The sequence below is a fragment of the Paracoccidioides lutzii genome, assembly GCF_000150705.2.
Source record: "Paracoccidioides lutzii Pb01 unplaced genomic scaffold supercont2.10, whole genome shotgun sequence".
In the NCBI taxonomy this organism is placed as follows: Eukaryota; Fungi; Ascomycota; class Eurotiomycetes; order Onygenales; family Ajellomycetaceae; genus Paracoccidioides; species Paracoccidioides lutzii.
The window spans coordinates 962,614-984,507 of NW_015440956.1; the positions used below are offsets into that span (position 1 = coordinate 962,614).

The window sequence follows — 21,894 nt, forward strand, 5'->3', positions numbered from 1 at the left end:
TATATTTATTGACGATGCCACCTGTTATTGTTAGTTAGCCCAGGAAGGCGCAAGTTGTTGCCGGCTGGTCCTTCTTAATATTGGGAGCAGCTGTGAGTGGGAGTAATAATTTCAGAAGGAACCTCCTGCACGTCACAACAAGGAAGACCTCACAGGAAATGATGGGACTCTATTTCATAGTTCCATCAGTAATAGAGACTTGAAAAGGGGCCTAAGGGTAACATGACCAAGTTTAACAGATGACAGAGATAGTCCAAGAATAAGGGAGAGAATGAGATTAGGAAATATGCATGTCATGGTTATCTTCAGTAAAAAGAGAAGGAAAGCAAAAAGCCAAAAGCATTGATTGCATGTCAAACAGCATCTATTGAAGCTCTCATGGTCAACTGCTCATTCTTATTCCCAAGTTTCGATATCTGTAGGAATGCATCGACTCCATAGCCTTCTAGGCTATGTAGCTCCAGACTGCCAGCCCAGTACTCCGCATAAACTCTGCTCATGGGCAGTCCCATCCCAAGTCGCAAATTTGGTGGCCGGGAACTAAGTGATGCCAATGAACTGTCTCTATGTGGATGTCCATCGGCAGTATAGTTCCCCGTGTCTGCTTCGTGCTGTTGTTCAGCAGATTTGGAATCGGAAACTTTCACCTCTTGCATCGTCGCGGCCATAGTGGGGACTTGTTGTAAGTTACGAAGTCGGGCCTGTGTGTGGGGCCCCTTGCAGAATGACCACAGATATGGTGAAACTTCTCGAGGAATTCCTCCACCTTGATCGGAAACACGAATGATGACGTGTTGTGGAGATTCGCAGATCAAAACTTCGATAGGCGGGGGCTTTTCTGGTTTATGGCTGAACCTTTCGATGATAGCTTGGAAGGAATTTCGCAACAATTCCCCAATGATATATTCCAGGTGGCTTAGTATGTAAGGGAATGTAGCCTCCAGGTGACCTTGAACAACAACATCGGGGACCTGACAATCAGGTCCGAGTGAGTGTTTCAGCAGATCTCTTGCTCGGTTGCCACAGTTTTCGACCACCTCTTTCGCATTGCACCTGAGAAATACTTCTCCCACAAAGTCCGCGTTTAAGTCTGTCCTATCCTTTGAATCGGGGAAATGCCATGGGGCATTGAATGTATCAGTAAGCGCAAGATGTTGTTCTGCGATAACTCGACGTGAAATTCGCTGTCCGAAGATCATCAGTTCTAGCAAGTTCTCGCCATTTACAAGAAAATTCGTGTTGACGTAATTTCCACTTACTGCACGCAACAATGTATTCATAAATCGATCTATCTCTTCCGGTTTCACGAGATCCTGGCACTCCAATACGCCCATTGCAAGATTCGGTATTACTGTCAGATGCTCTTTGAGCGTGGCCCGTAGAATATCGCAATACTTGTCATTGTCTTCTAAGGTTTTGATTTGGGGAACATTGCGAAACTTCTCAAAGGCCTTATAGTAAAGCTCGTAGACGAGGGAGAGGTGTGGGTTCGTGACAACAACATAGGGAAGCTTCTGCATGTCCCGGAGGCGATGGGCGATTCTGGTAAAACAAAAAAAAAAATTTAGGTTTGAACTCTTAGATACCTGGCAATTGAACATGTATGCCATTGAGGGAACGGTTGCACAATGGTGTACATACCTTGTTGGAAGCTCCGTTCGCACATAGTTTGCAGAGCTGATCAAGCGCGACTCAGTGATCGCGCGACCAAAGAATGTTAACTGGCGTAAGCTAATCGGTCGTACGTCACGTTCAACCCATCTAAAAGGAACATATAGTTAATGAGAGTTTCCACAAGACCGCATAATGCATTCCCACGTGTAGGAGAAGCAAAACGCCTATTGACTCACTCATCAAGAGTTGAGCCTGGCCGCCATGGCGGCGGACTAGGTTTATCGGTTGAGAAGCATCTTGCGGGTACTACAAAAGGTCTCAGTGCGATGGCCTTCCGCCAATGAACTGATTGCCGCTGAAGCATCCTGGAATGCCATTCAGGTCTCTCGCACAAGGGTTGGTTTCCGAGAGCAGAGGGACATAGGCGTTCCTGGTAGGTAGATATCACCGTAACTCATTGTCTGCAGCCACTAGCACATCCTCCGCGGTTGTCGTAAACACTGGTTAAATATTGAAGAGTTATAAAATAGCAAGCAGCGAAGAGATTACGGGCGGTTAAATATAGGGTTCAATTGTTGGTTGGATGTTGGGTGGTTGCGGTGGGTTGTGGTGGGTTGTGGTGGATTGTGGGGTGGTGAGTGTTTTCTATACTTAGTTACCCTAGTTGCATAATGTCATACGAGCAGCCTTATTAACGAACTAATCCACCACTGGATACATAGCTTCAATCTGAGCTTCAATCTGAGCTTTAATCTTCCTATCAAGCTGCTCCAGCAAAGCCACCATAGGTATTCTCTAGTAAAAGACCTTATCATGTGCAGATGGATAAAGAAATAGAAAATCATCTTCATCAATGAATGTTTTCTGCAATCATCATCCCTTCAACTAGCTTTTTCTATATATATTTTAATAATATAAAAACTTTATTTAGTAATTGAAGAAGATGAAATGTATGATCAGACATGCAAAGACAGACAATTGTATTATCTTTATAAAAATCATCTATTATTATCATTGAAAATAAGTAATTACTTTGTACCGACTGAATTATATTTAAAATATAGTTTAAATATTTTTTAAGTCAGTATATATCTTAATTCATCAGTGGTCTAGTCATTAACATTTAAAACTATTTTTTAAATTTTGAGAAAAGGCTGATTCTTGATATTAAGATGCTTGATATTTTCTTTCTTTTTAAAATTATTATTAATAAAATAGAATATTTCTTTGACTCTATATATTCAATAATTATAATCTAAATTGTAATCTATTTACAATTTCTTTAAATAAATATATATGACCTCTCATTGCACTTAGCTGCAGTAATAATTTTAGAGGTTGTACAAAGTCTTATTATGAAGTTAGTCTCCAAGTTTTAAGATATTTTCTTCATAAATTTTATATTCTTAAATAGCTTTATAACTATATCATTTATATATTATTATATAATCTTTAAATTTTTCTACTTTATCTATTAATAGGATATATAGTGATTATAGTGTATATGTAGTTAAGAATAATATTAAATGAACCTAGATAACTATTGAATTCACTTTAAAAGTGGTAATAGAATTAAAAGTACATATATGAAGTAGAATACATATCATTCCACATAAGGACTTCAGTCAAATTGAAAAATCTCACTTATTTACATTCAGGAATTACTTGAGAAAAGTTTTCTCTTCAATCTCTGTTAATTTGTTATCAATTGCATATGTTTCTGAATGTGATTTGATATCAGCAAGCTGTTTGTGCAAGGTAGTTTCAAAAACTTAATATATCTTTGCAGCTTTCATCTCTGATATAATTATTTGTGATTTATATGTAGCAATGACTAAACTGTATGTGAGATTCTTGAGATAAAGACATTTTAAATAAAACACACGAAGAAATGATGCGTTGAAGATAGTTGAATATTTGATGATTTTCGGAGAGAATCCGCCGCTCGGGGGTTATCCGCCGTTCGGTGGTGGATTATTTAGTTACATTAAGGATTGATGGAGCCAACTATTAGAAGCTCTCCCTGTCAAGCTCCTGTCTAGAGGATGTGCTAACTATGGAAAACCCTGAAAGCAAGCTTCATAACTGGTTGATCCTCTACTAGCCATCAAAATTACTCTGGATATTTCCTCATGCTAGTCAGAGATGTTAGTTTGCTAATTCACCTCCCGAAGTGTCTACTGATGTTAAACTATCCAGCACAAGTACTTGTGAACCGAACAGCAGATGCCGATATCGCAGACTGTAACTAACTAGTTAACTAGCCGCAGAACTCTGAAAAATGCCTTAACATGTGCATTAATTCCTGCAATCCTCTCAGCTAACAAGGGTCTACAACCAATTGCCTCACATCCTGGGTCTAGGGGGACCAGTTTTCTCTGTGTTGCATATGGGCGAAATGATGAAACCACCTTCACAGCCTGATGAGTGAGTATCATGGGATTTTAAATCCTCTTGGAGTGAGTGTTCCAAGAGTCACTACATTTCAGAATTTCTCAGATCTGACATGAAATTGCTATCGCTGCTGTCAAAACTTTCTGCGAATCTCCGCTAACCATATTCCCAGGTATCCGACCAATATATTGGAACTATTGAGCATTTCTAGTCGTCCGAGGTCGACAAAAAGCAGAGACTAACAGAATCTGTATGGCGACTATTATGCTGCACATGATGGTTGGCGAATAGGAGATTTCGATCCTCCATGCTTCTAGTCAGCCGTACCAAGAAGCTTGGGAAGTGCTGTTACAATCAAGACATGCAATTTCAATTCGAACTTGGAAATATCATGAGGTAGGAAGTTGTGGGAGCACTGATAGCGAGTGAAGCAGAATGTTGACCGGCCTTCGCTATCTTCCCATGACTTGCCGAAAGTCCTCGTGTAGCTGGTTAACAGACTGAATTTCTTCATAACCATATAAGGAATGTAGCCGCAACTCCTCTGCGTGGACATCGTTTCGGTGAGTATGTTTTTATTCGGGTCATAGGTGGGAGAGATATGACGGACGACTTGCTTTTGATATATAACTATATCATCTCGACGCATTTTCCGAAAGTTCACGCCTCCGCGCCGATGAGCAGAGCTGCCAAATACTCGCCGACCAACAAATGGTAATCAGGCCGGTGGTTTATACCACATGCAGATTTATAGCGGTTCCTTATTGACACATCAGTCTATCTGATATGTCAAACTATTCAGTGATAGCCAAGATAACCACCTGCGTTCGACTGACATCCGTGATAGCATTATACGCATGTTCTGGTACTTGTCAAGGCTGAAATTGGCATGTATATGAGAGATAAACCCTTCACTTTGCTCTCAGTTCTTCCAATAAGGAAATTTACGATATCCAAGAGTTGGCTAAGGAGCTAGGTGTGCGTGTAAATGTACACGTGGATGCAAAATAGAGGGACTCATGGGCAAGGTTGAGAAATGCAAAGGCTGAAAGATCGAATTTTTTAATATGCCAACCATCCACTTCAACAGCTTGCACTCCCAGATCATCCGATACTATCTGATTCCACGGTCACTGGTTCTACGGGTACTAGAATCTAACTACACCACCCAATCTCTTGTTCATCTTACCCCACTTCGGGCGATCCAGACAAATATCGACAATGGGAAAAAAATCCAAAGGAGGAAAGTCATACGCGCCAACAGCTAGTCGGGAACAAGTATACCAAAGTTCCACACCTCTTTCATCTGTCCTCGACAACCATGTCAGTCGCAGCGGGATTGCCAATTCCGACAACGTCACGCTCGTAAGAAACCAGCTACCCTCTGCAAGTCGAGACCAATACATCACCGGTATCAGAGGCAGTTATCAGGAGAACCACAACACCAAGGTGAATTATGAGATCCGACACGATAGTGACCCGCAAAAAGGGAATCACGTCAATGCCAGGGTCACTCGAACGACGGCTGGCAAATATGGTGTCACTGAGGAAACAACAAAACTTGCTGTTTTGAATACCACCCACCCGAGTCAAGCGGACTTTGACAATATCATTACGAACCTCAATAACCTGAGCTATTTGGGACAGGGGACTGATGACACTCAAAAAGCCAAAGCTGTTAGAGATGCCTGGACTGGGCTAAGCCGGAACAAATAACGGTGATATCTTTGCAATTTGATTGTATCGGCTTGGAATGATGGGGATGGATTGATTTTAACTCTTTTGCTTTTCTTCGTCTTCTCTAAGTGTATCGACGGATACATGTGCTCCCTGTATTTCTCAGGTCAAAGTTCTTTTCACTCACACCAAATTGTAAGCTACCAAATAGGAGCTGTGAGTTTTTCTATCCAAAGTGAAATCCAAAATGATAGTCTCTAAATATGTGCAAGGGGTTCAAGGGGACTCCCTAAATTGGCGCAACCTCATTCTAAGCACCAAACACCTAGCTTAATATGTACTCAGAAAACCCAAACCAGCTAAGAAGATAATCTACATACAATATCATTAATCATTGCCCTTACAGGAGCAGGATTCCTCCGTCGTAACAACATCTGTAGCAGGTTGAAATCCAGCCTCGCTCTTCTCCGCATTCAGCAGTTGATCCAGTGCCTTCTCAGCGTCCCACTTAGGGCTATGTATATTATCCCCGGCGAGATCGATCCAAGCTCTCCATGACTCAGAATTAGGCGCAGCATGGCTCACCCGCACCCAATTAGTGAACTGAGACACGCGGATGGCATTCCACAAAGCTTGCGTATAAGTCTGTGCTTGCAGTTGCTTGATCTCTTCTAGATCATAACGTACAAGGTTCCAATGCCATCTCATGGGGAAAAGTGCAGCAATCTGATAGCATCCGTTGAGAAGGACATATGAACAACCGAGTGCTGCTTGCATGGTCCAGGTGGCATTCCCCATCAAAATGACAGCGCTCATGAGCAGGAATGTCCCTACTCCAACTAAGGCGCGGAAAATTTGGTCGCCAACGACATAGCTGCATTCTTCTGTTCCCGTGTAGAGTTCGCGAGCGACCTCTTCTGTGCACCGTATTATGACGAAAGCGCCCTGTCTTGTCCGAATTACAAGGTCACCATCTGGCACCACTGTTTTGCGTTTCCGCACCGTCAAGTTTGGGTGCCACATGGAGGACAACCCGATGATGCTGGAAGCGATTGACACAACCACAATAGCAATAACGGCAACGCCATCTTCGAGTATAACAGCCCAGGCACACAAGCCGACAGAGAGCAAGAATGATGCAACCGAGAGAAAAAATAAAGGTGAAAACGGCCTCGCGTGAATTACACCCTTTGGCGTTCTAAAGATGCGGTTTCTAAGCTTCTTCTCATCACGTAATGTGTCCTCGTAGCCCTCTCTATGCTTAATCCGGATTTCGTGAACGGAAAAACTGGGAAGATTAATGTTGTAGATGAGGTTTGCGAAATGGTTTAGCTCAACGAGGAGAGTTCCGGAGTGAATACTGACAATATGCGCGGGAATAGATGGTAGACGTGTTGGCCGGGCATGCCTCAAGAGCGCCTGTGGGGCAGGCAGGATACGAGGAAGAAGACAGAGAATTGAAGCTGTCAGCGGTTGGGAGTGCGCAGACATGGCGCTCTCGCCGATAACGGCGAGCAAACTAACGATGTCCAAGCTCCAGTCATTGCGGTTCTCTGGGAATTTGAGCATGGCACTCGCTTATGCTTTATTACGGCAAGGCTGATAGAGATTTTGTTGACAAAGGGTGACTGGGTCGCAAGGACATCTGGCGAAAGGATTGACTGGGATCATTGGACGCCAGACTGACCTTGATTGATGGCCATCAGGAAGATTGATCTGTGGGATCTCGTCGTTCGACCCCTCATGATGAATTTCCGATTCGAAGCGGAGCCTTGTGTTGCGTTAAGTCCCCTTGTGCAGCAGCTCCCTCTCCAAAACACACCATTCTTCTCGAAAGAAAGCGTCAGCCTATAAACTTCTCGGAGCGCCAATTGAACCCCGCTGTCTGTGGCTGGTGTAGAACGAAACTGGTTGGTTCTAAGTTGACAGTCAAATCAAAGGCTCAATAAAACAACGCCGCGGCTTTCCTGTGCAAACTAGCCGGGAACAGGGCAGCTTGTTACAGCCACCTATAGGCGTATGCTGGAAATCTTTGGGGATGTCGCTCCAAAAATTGGCCCACGTCTTGGAATCTGTGGCGGTTGGCATTTTGACCGCCTCTGACAGGGTACTTCGTATATTGAAAGCCAGATAAATGCAAAAACAGGAGCACAGGACTTGAAGCTATTCTTTCAGTAAATGGATAGCAAAAAACACCGCCTCACTAGGCATTTTGATGCTCAAATTCATTGTCTATATATATTCCCTGGGTGTTTCCAACAGTCAGCAGAGTAATGTCGAGGGGATAGATCACAACCTGGAAAAGAATCTGGACATAAATGACGACGGTTGGGAGGACCAAATATTGTATATCGAACGTCCCACCAAAAGTCAAAGGAGATGGTCTACTTCCAATGGATCAAGGAATCCTTCTCCTGTCGCTTAAAAACTCAGAATAATGAACATTCCTCAGCCCATGGCTCAAGACCAAACATCCCGTCCTCTCCAACCGAATACTTCAAAGCCCTCGAAACTTTGCAGAATCAAGAACGAGAAATGGCTTTTGATGCTACTGCGATAGCCAAAGCATCAAGAGCTGAAAAGGATGCAGCATCCATTCTAGAGGCTATCCGCCGTAAGGAGCGCGCAAGACTTCTCGACTCCGGCGCGTCAGATCAATTTTTGGCAAATGTTGACCTCATCAACGGCAATTGTAGTGACCTGATGCGGGCCGCCCAGCGGCTGCCCAAGGGTGCACATCTACACTGTCATTTCAATACCGTCCTCCACCCTTCGTTTCTCGTTTCACATGCACGCAATATCAAATGCATGTTCATTCGTAGCAGTCTGTCTCTCAATAGGCAGCTTGATAATTTCAAGGATGCGGCGATAACATTTTCTATCCTGCAGGATTCGACCAAGGGAATGAACATTTTCGACAGAAATTACAAACCCCTTTCCTGGATGAGATATTCCCAGTTCTTGCAGAAGTTTCCTGGTGGTTGGAGAAAAGCAGAGGAATGGTTGGCGAATAAAAGCATTATGTCCGCCGAGGATGTGCATGCTATGGAACAGACGATGGACGGGCAAGTAAATATGTGTTTTTCTCCCTTCATTTTTACATCAGTGGACCTACCTCACTAAAATCTATCATCCAGGGTTTGGGATCTATTTAATCGCAGCACACAGATGATGAAAGGACTCTTCAATTATGAATCTGCGTTCCGGAGCTACATCGGAAAGGCCATTGATAGCTTCGTTGAGGACAACGTCATGTACGCTGAAGTCCGGCCGAATTTCTTTGATAAATACATCGTCAGTGATGATGGTATTAGGCAACTTGACCACCATGCTTGGATGCAAATCATCCAACAGGAGGTTGATGCAAAATTAAAGCAGTTTGACGCAGAGAGCAAAGGAACTGGTCGCTTCAAGGGACTGAAAGTCATCTATTGCGCACCTCGCTCCATCAGAAAGGAAGACATGATATGGTGCCTCAACGATTGCGTATTATTAAAAAAATCATTCCCAGATTTGATCTGCGGTTCGTATTCCATAAACATATCCCCTCCCTATCAACCGACATCCAACAACCTGACCAACACCCACATCACAGGCTTTGACATGGTAGGCTGCGAAGGCCGTGGCAATCCAATCCGTCACTACATTCCTGAACTCTTGCAGTTCCAAAAAACCTGTTCCAACCTAAATCTGGACATTCCATTCCTCTTCCATGCTGGTGAAACACTCGAGAGCCAGGGACCAACAGACGGCAACCTCTACGACGCCATATTGCTGGGCTCCAAGCGCATTGGACACGGCTACGCGATGGCACGTCACCCGCTGCTCATGCAAATGTGTCGCGAGCGAAGCATCGCGCTGGAAATCTGCCCTATTTCCAATGAGGTGCTGCATTTATGCTCGTCCGTGCGGGGACACGTGTTGCCAACGCTCCTAGCGAATTCAGTCCCGTGTACGATTAATAGTGATAATCCTTCGTACTTTAGGTTGGTGCTTTTGACTTTCTTGAAATTTTATTATGTGAATGCCGCTTGGGGATATGAGCATGTAAGGCTAACATATTGCCTGATAGATCTTCGCTCTCACACGACTTCTATCAAACCATTCTGCACCATGACTCCATGACGCTCTTTGGGTGGCGGGTCCTGGCCGAATGGAGTATTGAGCATTCGTGTATGGATCCGGAGCAAAGAACTGATACATTCAAGACGTGGGAAAGGAACTGGGAGGCGTTTTGTGAGTGGATCATTGGGGAGTTTGGTCCGGAGTATTTACGCTTTCCGGCTTCGACCCAGGCGGATTCATGGTTTTGAATACGGTACACGATATGTCAGTCAAGGGATGAGCAAGAGCCAAGGGCGATGTTAGGTTTTGAATACGGTACACGATATGTCAGTCAAGGGATGAGCAAGAGCCAAGGGCGATGTTAGGTTTTGGATTACGATTGATTTGGACAGCGGAGCACATGATGTTGGTGTTGGTGGCCTTTGAATTTGGAGTATTTGCAACATATATACCCCAGATTTACGTGAAGATTTTTCGTCTTTATATTATAAACCTCATTTTTGTTTGAAGGTGTTTTGTATTCGTTATATACTCATTAAGGGGTTGGATGTGTTGCTTTTGCGGTATATCCCTTGCGATATAGACATAGAGGACGAATGAGACAGCTTTGGTTGGTTTTTAGGAATGCTATGGTAAATAAATTAGTTTTCGTCCAAGTAACGAGCTGATCACCAAACTCACCGCACATAGAGTATTTAATTTCAATTACAATTCCCAGCAAATATCAAAAGGAATTATATATAGAATTAAACTATACTAGGGTTAGGGCACGCTCTAATTGTATGTTCAATAGTTCCACGGTTACTACATCTCTGAGAAGCTCGTAACTATGATTGCAGAACAAAAGTCTCACATTCATATTATTGATTGATCATAGTTTTTAACAGTCAGGTTGAGAAACAATAAGACTTTCAGCTTCTTCTTTTGTAAAACCTTAATGTTAAAGGAACCTTTTAGATCTTGTATAATTTTGTTTCTCATTCAAAACAAATATATTCTAATATTATTTTTTATAATTAGAGTAGTAATTAACTTTGAAGAATCTGAGTAAATTTTTGTTAAATAATTTAAAAAAAGTTTATAAAATTTTATTTAAGAATTTTTTTAACTTTGTATATTTATCTTTAATAATTGATGAATATTTTCAGATATTTGAAAAATTCAAGGTAACTATAAATTTCTAAATTTACTTCTAAAAAGATTGATATTAGATCTGAATATTAAGCTTTTAAATAATTTAATTAGAATTAAATAAGTTAATATATAAAGATTTTTTCTATTGTTTTAATTATAGTTAAAGTATTATATTTAAATGATATAATGAATGTGATAAATAAGATAATATATAAAAAGAATTTATCTTTGAGCAATATTAGTTGATTTTTAAAATAAAATAATTATTATAATTATTTGTAAATAGCTTTCTCTACTTTATATATAAGGAATTGAAATAAATATCTTTGTAGGTTATTTGAGCTCATTTTTCATCTGTTACCTAGTTATTAACTGATATAAAGTTTTCAATCATATGAAAGGTCATTAAATTAACCTTCTTTAAGTATTTTAAGTTTGGAGAATAATGTATAATTATGTTCACAAATTCAATAACTATAACTCATTATAGTTTTACTACAAAAGCTTCATGCATTCATATTACTCAGAACCGATAACAATCTTAGTTGCACAAAAATCTCATTGCAAATTGTGAGTTTTATATGATAGAAACTTGTAGCTGTGCAATCAATTCAGATCTATATCAAATCATTATAAATAAATGTCTCTCTAAAGGAAAAAGGAAGAAGACATAGAGGCTCTATTTAAAAAATCATAGAAATACGAGCAGGATTTCGAAATGTAAACTTGGGTTAAGGCGAGCAATCAAATGGATTCGGGCGATAACAATCACGGCCGTACGGAGGCCGATCAACGTACGTTTCAACGTCAGACACGAATTCAATCTCATTTAAAGTTATATATATTTTTATATTAAATTCCGTACTAAGTGAAGACAGCATTTAGTGTGGGTCAAATCATTTGAATAATCTTAATCACATTTGACTCTCTCATAATTGTAAATATTTTGAATATCGGCTTCGAAGCTCTGTATAATGACTCATGAATAGAGGTAGTTTCTTTATTTCTCAAGGTAGATATCACAAATTCAATATTTTCCTCTATATCTATGGGGTTCGTCTTTTTTTTATTGTGAATTGGTAGCATGCCGATGTGTCAAAGCAGGCAAGTTGATAAATTTGATGTGTGTTTCAATTTGATGATCTTGATCCCCCTCAGTTGAGAATTATGTTATTTAAAATTTTATCATTATGACGAACTAAATAGTGTGTCAGGCGTATTTATAGATAGATGATGATCTGGGTATATATGCCAAGTTTGAATCCGATTAACACCTACGCTTCCATGCAGTGCCAAATGAAAAACATTTTCAAAAGGAGAAAAATCACCATTTTCCAAGTCCCAACGTCTCCCGCCGCACCAGCAGTCACCGAATCTCAATCCTCTCATATCCCAAATCCTGTCCATCTTCCAAAAACTCCCCCTCCATCATCCCATGAATATACGACTCTCCCACAAGTGTATAACTCATCGTATCGTCTCCACCCACACTGTCACAAGCAGTGGTGCCACCTTCCATCCTTCTCAGAATAAATGGCGTAAAGCCCCCACCCAAAACCGCCACCTGATCCCTAACCCTAACCCTTGTTTTCCCCTTCGGTCCAATCCCCATATACCCTTTCCTTGTCGTGAAAAAGGCCCGATCATACAGTGTCCTACGCAGCTCGCGCAGATACGGCTCATTTTTTTCCGCGACGTTTGCCCAGAGTAGGAACTCGAGGTCATTGAAGAGGCCCTCTTGGATGATGGGAACTTGTACAGTTGTCATGCGGTCGCGGAGGAGGTAGAAGAAGTAGCGTTCCGTTTCGTCCAGAGCTGGGCGTAGGATTGCGTTGTTTGCAACTAGCGTGCGGCAGAGGGCTTCGTTGTGGGGCTGGTTGGTTGCGGGGTAGCGGGAGCCCGTGCCAGTTTTGGCTTTCATTAGCTTTATGAGATTATGAAGGATAAAGTGTGCGTTGGAGGATGTTATGACTTCTGAAGCGTAGCTTATTGTGTCAAATATGTTTCCGTTAACGAGGAGGGAGGTGGTTGTGCAGTAGATGTCGCCCTTGATGAGCGTGCTGAGCCGGTCGCTTTTGCGGATTAGCGGATGGAGGGGTTTGGAGTTTGCGGACCAGTCGGGAACCCAAGATGGCATGTTTTGGAGCTCACGGGCGTTTGGTGGATATTCGTTTGTAAGAAGTTTTAGGTTTTGTTCATCGGTGATAATATATGCGGCTGTTTCATGGTAGACATCTTCGATTACCTTTGTGTAGTCAGCCTTTATTGCGCGGGCTGGTGAACTTGGATTAGAACTAGGGATAAGATTGCCGGAGTTTGACGAGCAGTTTCGAGACACCAGGCCAAGTAGCGCAAATACTTTATCACGGGGGTCTAAGGCTTTCGAAGCGCGGAAATGCCGGAGCAGCGTTCGCAAGCGTAAATCCCCTTTCTCAAACCTTCGCTCGATGCGCCGGATAAGTGCTATGAGGAATAATGTCGATGGCTGAGGTTCCCGAGATGCGCGAAACTCATCCTGGACGAGGTGATTTGCAGCTCGGTGAAATGAAGTCCAGTCTACGTCATAGCTCCCGCATATCACAGTCGCTTGGCTGGAGACAATAATTTCCTGTATGATCCATGTCCGTCTAAAGTAGGGCCGGGTGAATACATCGATGATCGAGTTCCATAAGGCGTTGTTGGAAGGGTCTAGAAGCTGGTTTGCAGTTGGTTCCCCTGTGTCTCGTGCTAGGATTGGAGGTATGTCGTCCCCCGATCCTTGAGAAACCCAATTCTCCGCCAATTCCGGTATTATTTCGAAGGCAGAGCCTGTGTGTTCCTTCTCCTCTCCAATCCAAATCAACGCCCGCTGGGCCTTTCGGTATATCTCCCTCATCATTGACACCTGGTGTGAGCGTTCCTGACGGTTGTGTTGGTCAATGCATATAGCATCCACCCACACCAGTCTCCGCTGGTTGGCATATCGAAGACGCCTTAGTGCTGCTCGTAGATTGGCAGAGAGATGGAATTCTTGTGAGCCACATTTTACTGGTCTCAATCCGGTATTCCCCGCCCATTCGTACGACAAAGCTTCGTAAGGGGGAGAATCTTGTAGATTGGCATGATGTAGTTGCAATTGTAAGTTGTCATTACCCTGACCTGGAAGAATCTCTGCCAGTCTTATCGCATTGCTCTGTTCCAGGGGGATATGGTGATATGACCGATTTGGGTGCGTAGACGAGAATGCCCACTTGGTGTGGGCAGGTTGTCCCATAATGAATGAACAGAAAGAGATGGCTGGGTCAACACGGAGCCCACGCAGGGCAAACATGTCTCGTTCGTCAGAACTGTTCCCGTAATTAATGTGGCCATCAGCTGCATTTGCGGTAGTTAGTTGCCGTCAAGAGGAGAGAATTTTTAGTAGCTAGCATTTTTCTTCAGTGCTGGGGAAGGGATCAAAAGAAAAGAGAGAGCTCAAAAGCAATCTTAAAGCAAATAAAAAATTGATTGCTCCGAATGGTATATCTTCGCCTCGCCTATAATAAATATGTCAATATCCCGTACGCTACGACTCTATCAGTAAAATAAAAGGAAAAAAAAAAAAAAAAAAATCCAGTGGCGGAGCAGAATCCTCTGAGCTTAAATAGGTCGTGATGGCTCGAACAAGCTTGCCAGCCTTGCAGGATCAGATCAGCACATAAACGAAGAATTTACAACTCCAATGGCGGGGATTCGGCCGTGAAAGAAAGGGATGTCCGCTATCAAATCCAAACGACAAACTGCCCCACAGTTCGTTCCCCAGCCGGGGACCTGGGAATAAAATAATAATTTAGTTAAACATGTTCTTTAAAGATCCGGAGTTATTGAAATAGCTCAGTTGCTGCATAGCATTCTTTGTGATCGCCGAAGTGCGTCTGCAACTGTCCAGCCTGACGAGTAACCCTCGCTGATGTGTGGACGCGTTTACGGGGAGCGTGAGACTCGCCAAGTGCTCTCTCGATAAGCCGTGCTGTGGCTGGAAACCTGAAAGGCTTAGTAGATATTAATAGTGGAATATCTTGGGTTCCAAGGAATTTTGTTGTTCTCTCTGAGGAGATCCACCGTCGTTCTCTCAAGTTTATCGTGGTGCAGCGGTTGGATCCAGTCGTAGTGACTCGTCTTTTTGTCAATCTCCTTGGTATCCTCAACTGTGGTTTACGGGATTGCTCTCCGATCCGCCCAAGTGTTCAAAGAAAAGATTTCTCGTTCATCACCCTTCCAATTATTGAATTCTCAGGTAAATATGGCGGGTCAAAGATTTTCTTGCTAGCAGAGAGCTCTTCAGCTGTCATTGTCATCGCTAGGACATATTTTAATTCTATTGATTGATGCCCTCATTAGCTTCTGCTCTCTCCTGAGTGAATATTAATATTCCCATTTAGAGGGATCCGTTGCTTTAGTGACCTCCTAAGTAACACCTCTAACAGTATAGTTTTTAATCGGCTCAGTAAGGGCCCCGAACGCCAATTAATGTGAGGATCTGACACAACTTTGCTGTGGAGATGCTGTGTATAGTTATGTTCAGGGGCTCTCTTGCATTTAGCATACCTGAAGTTTTACAGCAGACCAGGTTGCTTATCTAGGTCTCTTGCAGACAAAAAGGTCTCAGGAAACTGTTTCTTCTGCTGTGGGAGGGCTAGCAAACTTTCTTCGATGCTCAATATGCATATTCTTTGATGATGGCGTTTTCTGCAATATCTGCTGAATAAAAAGACAATGAACCTATCCACTGGGGTAGCTATAGAGTATATATGTATGTTCGGAACATGAATATCAAACCCACATCCAAGAGATCTATAGATATTCAAGTGTATGAATACGAACCTATACTGATAGAAGTGAACATGGTGCAGAACATTAAAGAGCTTTGAATATCTCATCAGCAAGTAAATAAATAAACATATATATACATATACATACATATCTAGGTTGTGATATCTATTTTTGTATTTTTAAATAATAGACTTCGTGCAAACCCTCGATTCCTCCCCTCCTCTCCGTTACTCAGCGCTCTGTGGTTGAGGTTGATGATGTTCGGAGAACAAAAGTTGGAGATGCAAATCTCGCCCACCCACCCATTAGTCAAGACCCATTAACTGCGCATTACCCGTTTCTCCTCCTCTCTCCCTCGACTTCTCTCCCAGCTCCACCTGCTGCAGACACAAACGCCCCCCCTTTCCACCTTCTTCTTCTTCTTCTTCTTCTTCTTCTTCTTCTTCTTCTTCTTCTTCTTTCTTTATATCTGAGCTGAGAGAGTGAGAAGCCGCGTCCCGGCCCTTGCCCATCGCCTCCCGGTGAAATAAACCGGACCCAACATGGACAATGTGAGTGTTTATCCACAACCCTCCTCTTCTTCCTTTGCTGCTCTTCTGCTCTATCTACAATCCTCTATTTCTTTGTCTTCGGGCCCCCCAGTTATAATCGCCATGGATGACAGCTGTGAGGATGCCGCTGACCTGCCCTTTCAACTGGGCGATCTGCAGCTTACGGACAATGATATGGTTGTCGACGACTACGACCAGTACCCCAGTGACCGCGCGGATGTTGTCGTCGTGTCTCCTCCCGGCTCCGCCAGCGAACCTGAACCGGAGCCTCTAGCTACTGACTGTATGTTGCCCTCTACCCTGCGTGCCTATTTATCGGCTCTAGCAATTACAAAACTCCTGTCCGGCCCTTCCTGCTGTCCTTGTCGACCACGAATGCCCCGATTAATTTGGGTCAGCTCGTTTTTTGATCGCCCGTAGCCCCCGTGGCCGCCCGCACCCGTGATGGATTGATTTTCGCGATTGGCTATATATGTTTGGGATTGGTCCATAATATCTGTTCTAACAAACTGGCGTGTGTGCAGATGAGGCGATGATGGCAAAAGTCTTGCCGGAAAACCCAGATTTGGAAACAGAAGCACAAACGTATAATACATGGAATATCGAGAACTGGACAAAGCTGCGGCGGAAAGAACATGGCCCGATTTTTGAGTGTGGAGGAGCTCCATGGTGCGTTCCCCGTGCCAATCCTATACCTCATGCGGTTTATGCGGAGCTTCGTAAGCGACTGCTCAGAGCATATACTCTAACACTTGAAGTGTTATCTAGGCGGGTTTTGTTCTTCCCATTCGGGAACGGCGTCGACCATGCATCCTTTTACCTTGAACACGGCTTCGAGAACCCCCCTCCGGATAATTGGTATGCATGTGTGCAGTTTGCGTTGGTCCTGTCGAATAAGAATGATCCTTCAATATATATTACGCACTGTATGAGGTTTCTCCCTTCTGTCCCTGATACAGGTTTGCTGCTGGAACCCCAACTGACTCTGGTTTTGTAGCGGCACACCACCGTTTCAATGCAGATGAGGCAGACTGGGGGTTTACACGGTTTTGCGAACTCCGGAAGTTATTCCAGCAGGCCTTTAACGATAAAGGAACCCCGCTTGTTGAGAATGAAGAAGCCTGTCTCACAGCTTATGTCCGCGTGGTGAAAGATCCAACGGGGGTTCTGTGGCACAGCTTCCAAAAGTCCGTAAAACTCAACTCGTCTGACGCTTTTTATCGTCCCTGCCAACTAACATTACATTTCCCTGCAGCTATGACTCGAAGAAGGAAACAGGAATGGTAGGCCTAAGAAATCAGGGTGCTACTTGCTATCTCAACTCATTGCTCCAGTCTCTGTTCTTTACGAACTCGTTCCGAAAGGTCAGACTCCCCTGTCTTCTGTTAGAGAAACCAAAAAAAAAAAAAAAAAAAAAAAAAAAAAAAAAAAAAAGACTGCTGATTACATAAATTCAGGCTGTTTATCAAATACCCACCGAACAAGACGCCAACAAGTCAAATTCAGCATGGACTCTTCAACGACTATTTTACCACCTTCAAACCAGCGACGTTCCGGTATCGACGGCTGAACTCACATCTTCCTTTGGTTGGGAATCGAGACATACCTTTGAGCAGCAGGATGTCCAAGAACTTTCAAGATTATTGATGGATAAACTCGAAGGGCAGATGAAGGGCACCCCTGCTGAAAAAGCACTTCCTGAACTATTTGTTGGAAAGACAAAAACGTACATATCTTGCATTCATGTTGACTATGAGTCGTCCAGGATAGAAGACTTTTGGGATATCCAACTGAACGTCCGGGGCAATAGGACCCTGGATGACAGTTTCAAAGATTACATCCAGGTTGAAACGTTGGAAGGAGAAAATAAGTATGACGCTGGAGAACCCTATAAGCTTCAGGAGGCCAAAAAGGGTGTGATATTTGAGAGCTTCCCGCCCGTCCTCCACCTGCATCTCAAACGGTTCGAATATGACATCAATCGCGACGCCATGATGAAAATCAACGACAGACTTGAATTCCCAGAGGAATTTGACGCGGCACCATATCTATCGGATGATGCAGATAAATCAGAGCCATGGGTCTACCAACTACACGGTGTCCTTGTGCATAGTGGCGACTTCAATGCCGGCCACTACTACGCATATCTTCGACCAACAAAGGATGGCATGTTCTATAAGTTTGATGATGACAAGGTTATTCGCGCAACCATGAAGGAAACTCTTGAGGAAAATTTTGGTGGAGAATATCCCAACGTCGCCAATGGTACAACGGGAGTTCGACAGCCATATATGCGAGGCTATTCCATGAAGCGATCAATGAATGCGTACATGTTGGTGTACATCAGAAAATCTCGAGTAAATGACGTTCTTGTTGACGTTGTGAAAGAAGATATACCCGCACACCTTGGTATGTTTTCCCGATTTTCCCATTTCTTTCAATTTTCGGCAGATGGCTAATAGCTGGTACCCTGGTTTGAACTGCAATAGAGAAACGTCTCATTGAAGAACGTGCTGAGATAGCACGAAAGAAAAAGGAGCGGGAGGAGCAACATCTCTATATGAACATCGGGTTGCTGTCTGATGAGTCGTTCAAGGCCCATCATGGATTCGATTTGACCAGTCTGGATTTGGAGCCTGACGACCCCGCTGCCGCGAAATTGTACCGTGTTCTCAGGACTAAGAAAGTTGGCGAGTTTGTGGCTGAATTTGCTGAAGAAAAGGGATTGCAACCCGACCAAGTGAGACTTTGGGTAATGGTGAACAGGCAAAATAAAACCACTCGCCCAGATCAACCTCTGAAGGATCTTGATATGTCTGTCGAAGAGGCGTTTAGTCGATACGGTACAAAGGGAAGTCAGTTCCGACTGTTTATCGAAGTAGGAGAACTCGGAGCCGACGGCAAAGCAACTTGGCCCGAAACTCAGGGCAGTAATGCGACCAGCCTTGTTTTCTTGAAGCACTTCGATGTTGTTCAGCAGACTTTGACTGGTGTTGGGCACGTTTTCGTTCGGAAACATTCTAAGGTCTCAGACCTGGCTGGTCCAATTCTGGAATTGATGAACTGGCCTGCTGGGACCCCTTTCATATTATTTGAGGTATGTGACCAATATTTCATGAAATCAAGACACGAACTTACCGCGATAATAGGAAATAAAACACTCGATGATCGAACCGATGAAATCCAAGCAGACTTTCCACCAATCAGAAATACAAGACGGAGACATTATCTGCTTCCAGCGCCAAGTCAGCGATTCTGAGTATGAAATGCCCTCAATATTTGGTTTTCCTTGCGCTCTTTTAAGCTACTCTACTAAGACCCTCTCGTAGACTCCCACCCACAGTCTTATACACAGATGCCAGGCAGTACTATGATTATCTTCTGAATCGAATCTTAGTCAAATTCGCGCCTTTAAAACCAGAAGAAAACGAAACTTTCGAACTAACTCTCAGCCGTAAAATGACATACGAACAATGGACGTCAAAAGTTGGCGAACATTTAAAGATTGACCCGACTCATATACGGTTTGCGCCCGTGCTCCAGAACAGCGGGAAGCCCAAACCATTCATTAAGCGGAATGCGACACAGAACCTCCAGCAGATCCTGACGAGTCAGTATTCGCCTTATGGATACAGTGTTCATCGGCCGGACGCTCTTTATTATGAGGTTCTCGAAACTAGTTTGAGTGAATATGAAACAAAGAAGATGGTTAAGGTCACCTGGCTTCCTGAGGGGATTTCTAAGGAGGTTCGTCATGTAACTTTTTTTCGCCCCGAATGGGTTTTAATATCGTTATCATTCCTGACTATCTTGCTAACCATATTACCATAGCAACCATACGATATCCTCGTTGCGAAGAACGGCAATATCTCTGATCTGATTTTGGGCTTCCAAAAACGGGCCAACCTCGACGATGAGACTGCACAACACCTGCGCGTTTATGAAGTTTATGGCGGGAAGGTGTATAAGGAGCTCCCCGAGAACTACAGCATACTTAGCATTACAGATTATGTGACTCTTTATATTGAGAGGATACCACAGGAAGAACTTAATATGCAAGAAGGAGAATACAAAATCGATTGCTTCAATTTCGACAAGGAGCCGAATAAAACACATGGCGTTCCATTCAGATTCGTTGTTAAGCCAGTATGTGCTACATTATATTATCTGAATTACCCCCATCCTCCCTCACAACATGGATTACTTTTTTGACCGCATACAAAACTGCAGGGCGAGATCTTCAAAGAGACCAAGGAGCGACTCTCGAAAAGAACAGGAATTCGAGGCAAGCAATTTGAGAAGATCAAGTTTGCTATGGCCCTTCGTCAAGGATTTTGTAATCCAAGATATATCGACGATGGTGCGTCAATTAACACCCACCCCCTTCCCCTCCTTTACACTCCCAGTTCGCAGAAATCACTGTTTTAATTCTTTCCCCGCTAACACCTAAAGGATGTAGACGATATACTCTCAGATTTGGCCGCTGAACCACAAGATGTGCTCGGCCTCGACCATGTAAATAAAAACAGAAGTTTCTGGAAGAGTGAGGGATTCTTTATCCGATAGACATTACAAACCACTGAATGGACTCAGGTTTCGATTGTTTCTTTATCACATTCTTTGTTTTTTCCATTCTTTCTGTTCCGCTGCTTTTCCACTCTCCTCTTTCTGCTCTCAACCATTCCTCTTATTGCCTTCATTTGTTATACTGTGCTAAGCTACCCATTTTTCATCTTTTGTGTTATCAATACAAAGGAGAAAACTGCTGGATAGCAGTTGAGTTTATTGTATGCCAAAGGTATAGTTAAAAACACAGGTTTTATGTCGGAGTCAAAAGGATCGTTAGATGGCAGTTGGAGAATGGGGAAATGAGGTGAACCAAATTTTGAACCATGGAAGTTTTTCTTTTTCTATTGTTATTCTCTTTACCTCTTCTCTCATTTCCTCTTTCTCCCAGATGGATTCTATTTGATTCTAGGAGATCTTATTTATTTAGTTATTTACTTACTTTTTGTCTGTCTGCCCGCTTTGTCCTTTTTACCTTATTAAATACAAAGCACCAGCGTTTTCTTTGCGTGTTGCTTGTTTGGATTAGGTTACCTGTATGCGTTGTTAGGCTTTTTTTTTCTTCTTGATTTTGTTATTGGTTTTAAATAGGGAGGAAGTTTTATTTGTCCTGTTTTAAGGAGTTAGGCTTGGCGATAAAATATATCAGATTGTCATCCTTCATTTAATTAATGTAATCCACCGCCTAGTCGAACGTTTCCCTGACACGTATGTATCCAACATTTTCACTGACAAGATGCCTACATCAAGGTATTGTCAAGGTTTCAATAAGGAAGAAAAGATTCTTTTATCAAGCATTAAGAAAGCTGTGAGCTTATATGGCATTTTCTTTATTACTTTATAATATCAATTGAATTGTTATACAACATGAGAGAATTCTCAACTCGAGAATTGAAAATTGATCTTTACTGAAGAGTCAGCTGTCATTTAGTGAATAATCTTTATGATTGAATGCAGTCAATCTTCTCAGATAAGAACTTCATAAGAAATAGTCAATCATTTTCTTGTCGATTGAGACAGCTTTGTCACTTCATTTACTGGCATTAATTAAGCTACCTGATTCATTAATCATCATTCTGAGGTAAAATTCTAATTTTTAAAA

The 21,894-nt window shown here is 42.8% G+C and overlaps 6 protein-coding genes across 6 annotated transcripts; 3 read left to right on the top strand and 3 right to left on the bottom strand.

Moving 5' to 3' along the window:
• Positions 1 to 353: 353 nt before the first annotated feature.
• On the bottom strand, positions 354 to 1,978 carry PAAG_04321 (hypothetical protein; the record flags this gene model as incomplete). The annotated part of the gene is made up of 3 exons (XM_015845240.1): positions 354 to 1,542; positions 1,642 to 1,761; positions 1,851 to 1,978. The coding sequence occupies 3 exons, from the start codon at positions 1,976 to 1,978 to the stop codon at positions 354 to 356; spliced, it is 1,437 nt and encodes a 478-aa protein (XP_015699466.1).
• Positions 1,979 to 5,229: 3,251 nt separating this feature from the next.
• On the top strand, positions 5,230 to 5,724 carry PAAG_04322 (hypothetical protein; the record flags this gene model as incomplete). The annotated part of the gene is made up of 1 exon (XM_002794004.1): positions 5,230 to 5,724. One exon carries the CDS (start codon positions 5,230 to 5,232, stop codon positions 5,722 to 5,724), a length of 495 nt encoding a protein of 164 aa, XP_002794050.1.
• A 348-nt stretch (positions 5,725 to 6,072) lies between these two features.
• On the bottom strand, positions 6,073 to 7,254 carry PAAG_04323 (hypothetical protein; the record flags this gene model as incomplete). The annotated part of the gene is made up of 1 exon (XM_002794005.1): positions 6,073 to 7,254. One exon carries the CDS (start codon positions 7,252 to 7,254, stop codon positions 6,073 to 6,075), a length of 1,182 nt encoding a protein of 393 aa, XP_002794051.1.
• Positions 7,255 to 8,064: 810 nt separating this feature from the next.
• Positions 8,065 to 9,998, top strand: PAAG_04324 (hypothetical protein; the record flags this gene model as incomplete). The annotated part of the gene is made up of 4 exons (XM_015845241.1): positions 8,065 to 8,762; positions 8,823 to 9,208; positions 9,281 to 9,671; positions 9,758 to 9,998. 4 exons carry the CDS (start codon positions 8,065 to 8,067, stop codon positions 9,996 to 9,998), a joined length of 1,716 nt encoding a protein of 571 aa, XP_015699467.1.
• A 2,252-nt stretch (positions 9,999 to 12,250) lies between these two features.
• PAAG_11842 (hypothetical protein) lies at positions 12,251 to 14,137 on the bottom strand (the record flags this gene model as incomplete). The annotated part of the gene is made up of 1 exon (XM_015847419.1): positions 12,251 to 14,137. One exon carries the CDS (start codon positions 14,135 to 14,137, stop codon positions 12,251 to 12,253), a length of 1,887 nt encoding a protein of 628 aa, XP_015703011.1.
• A 2,191-nt stretch (positions 14,138 to 16,328) lies between these two features.
• On the top strand, positions 16,329 to 20,792 carry PAAG_04327 (ubiquitin carboxyl-terminal hydrolase; the record flags this gene model as incomplete). Its single annotated transcript, XM_015845242.1, has 12 exons — positions 16,329 to 16,509; positions 16,751 to 16,895; positions 16,995 to 17,084; positions 17,186 to 17,413; positions 17,482 to 17,590; positions 17,684 to 18,635; positions 18,716 to 19,323; positions 19,376 to 19,485; positions 19,556 to 19,973; positions 20,058 to 20,372; positions 20,457 to 20,586; positions 20,686 to 20,792. The coding sequence occupies 12 exons, from the start codon at positions 16,329 to 16,331 to the stop codon at positions 20,790 to 20,792; spliced, it is 3,393 nt and encodes a 1,130-aa protein (XP_015699468.1).
• Positions 20,793 to 21,894: the final 1,102 nt, after the last annotated feature.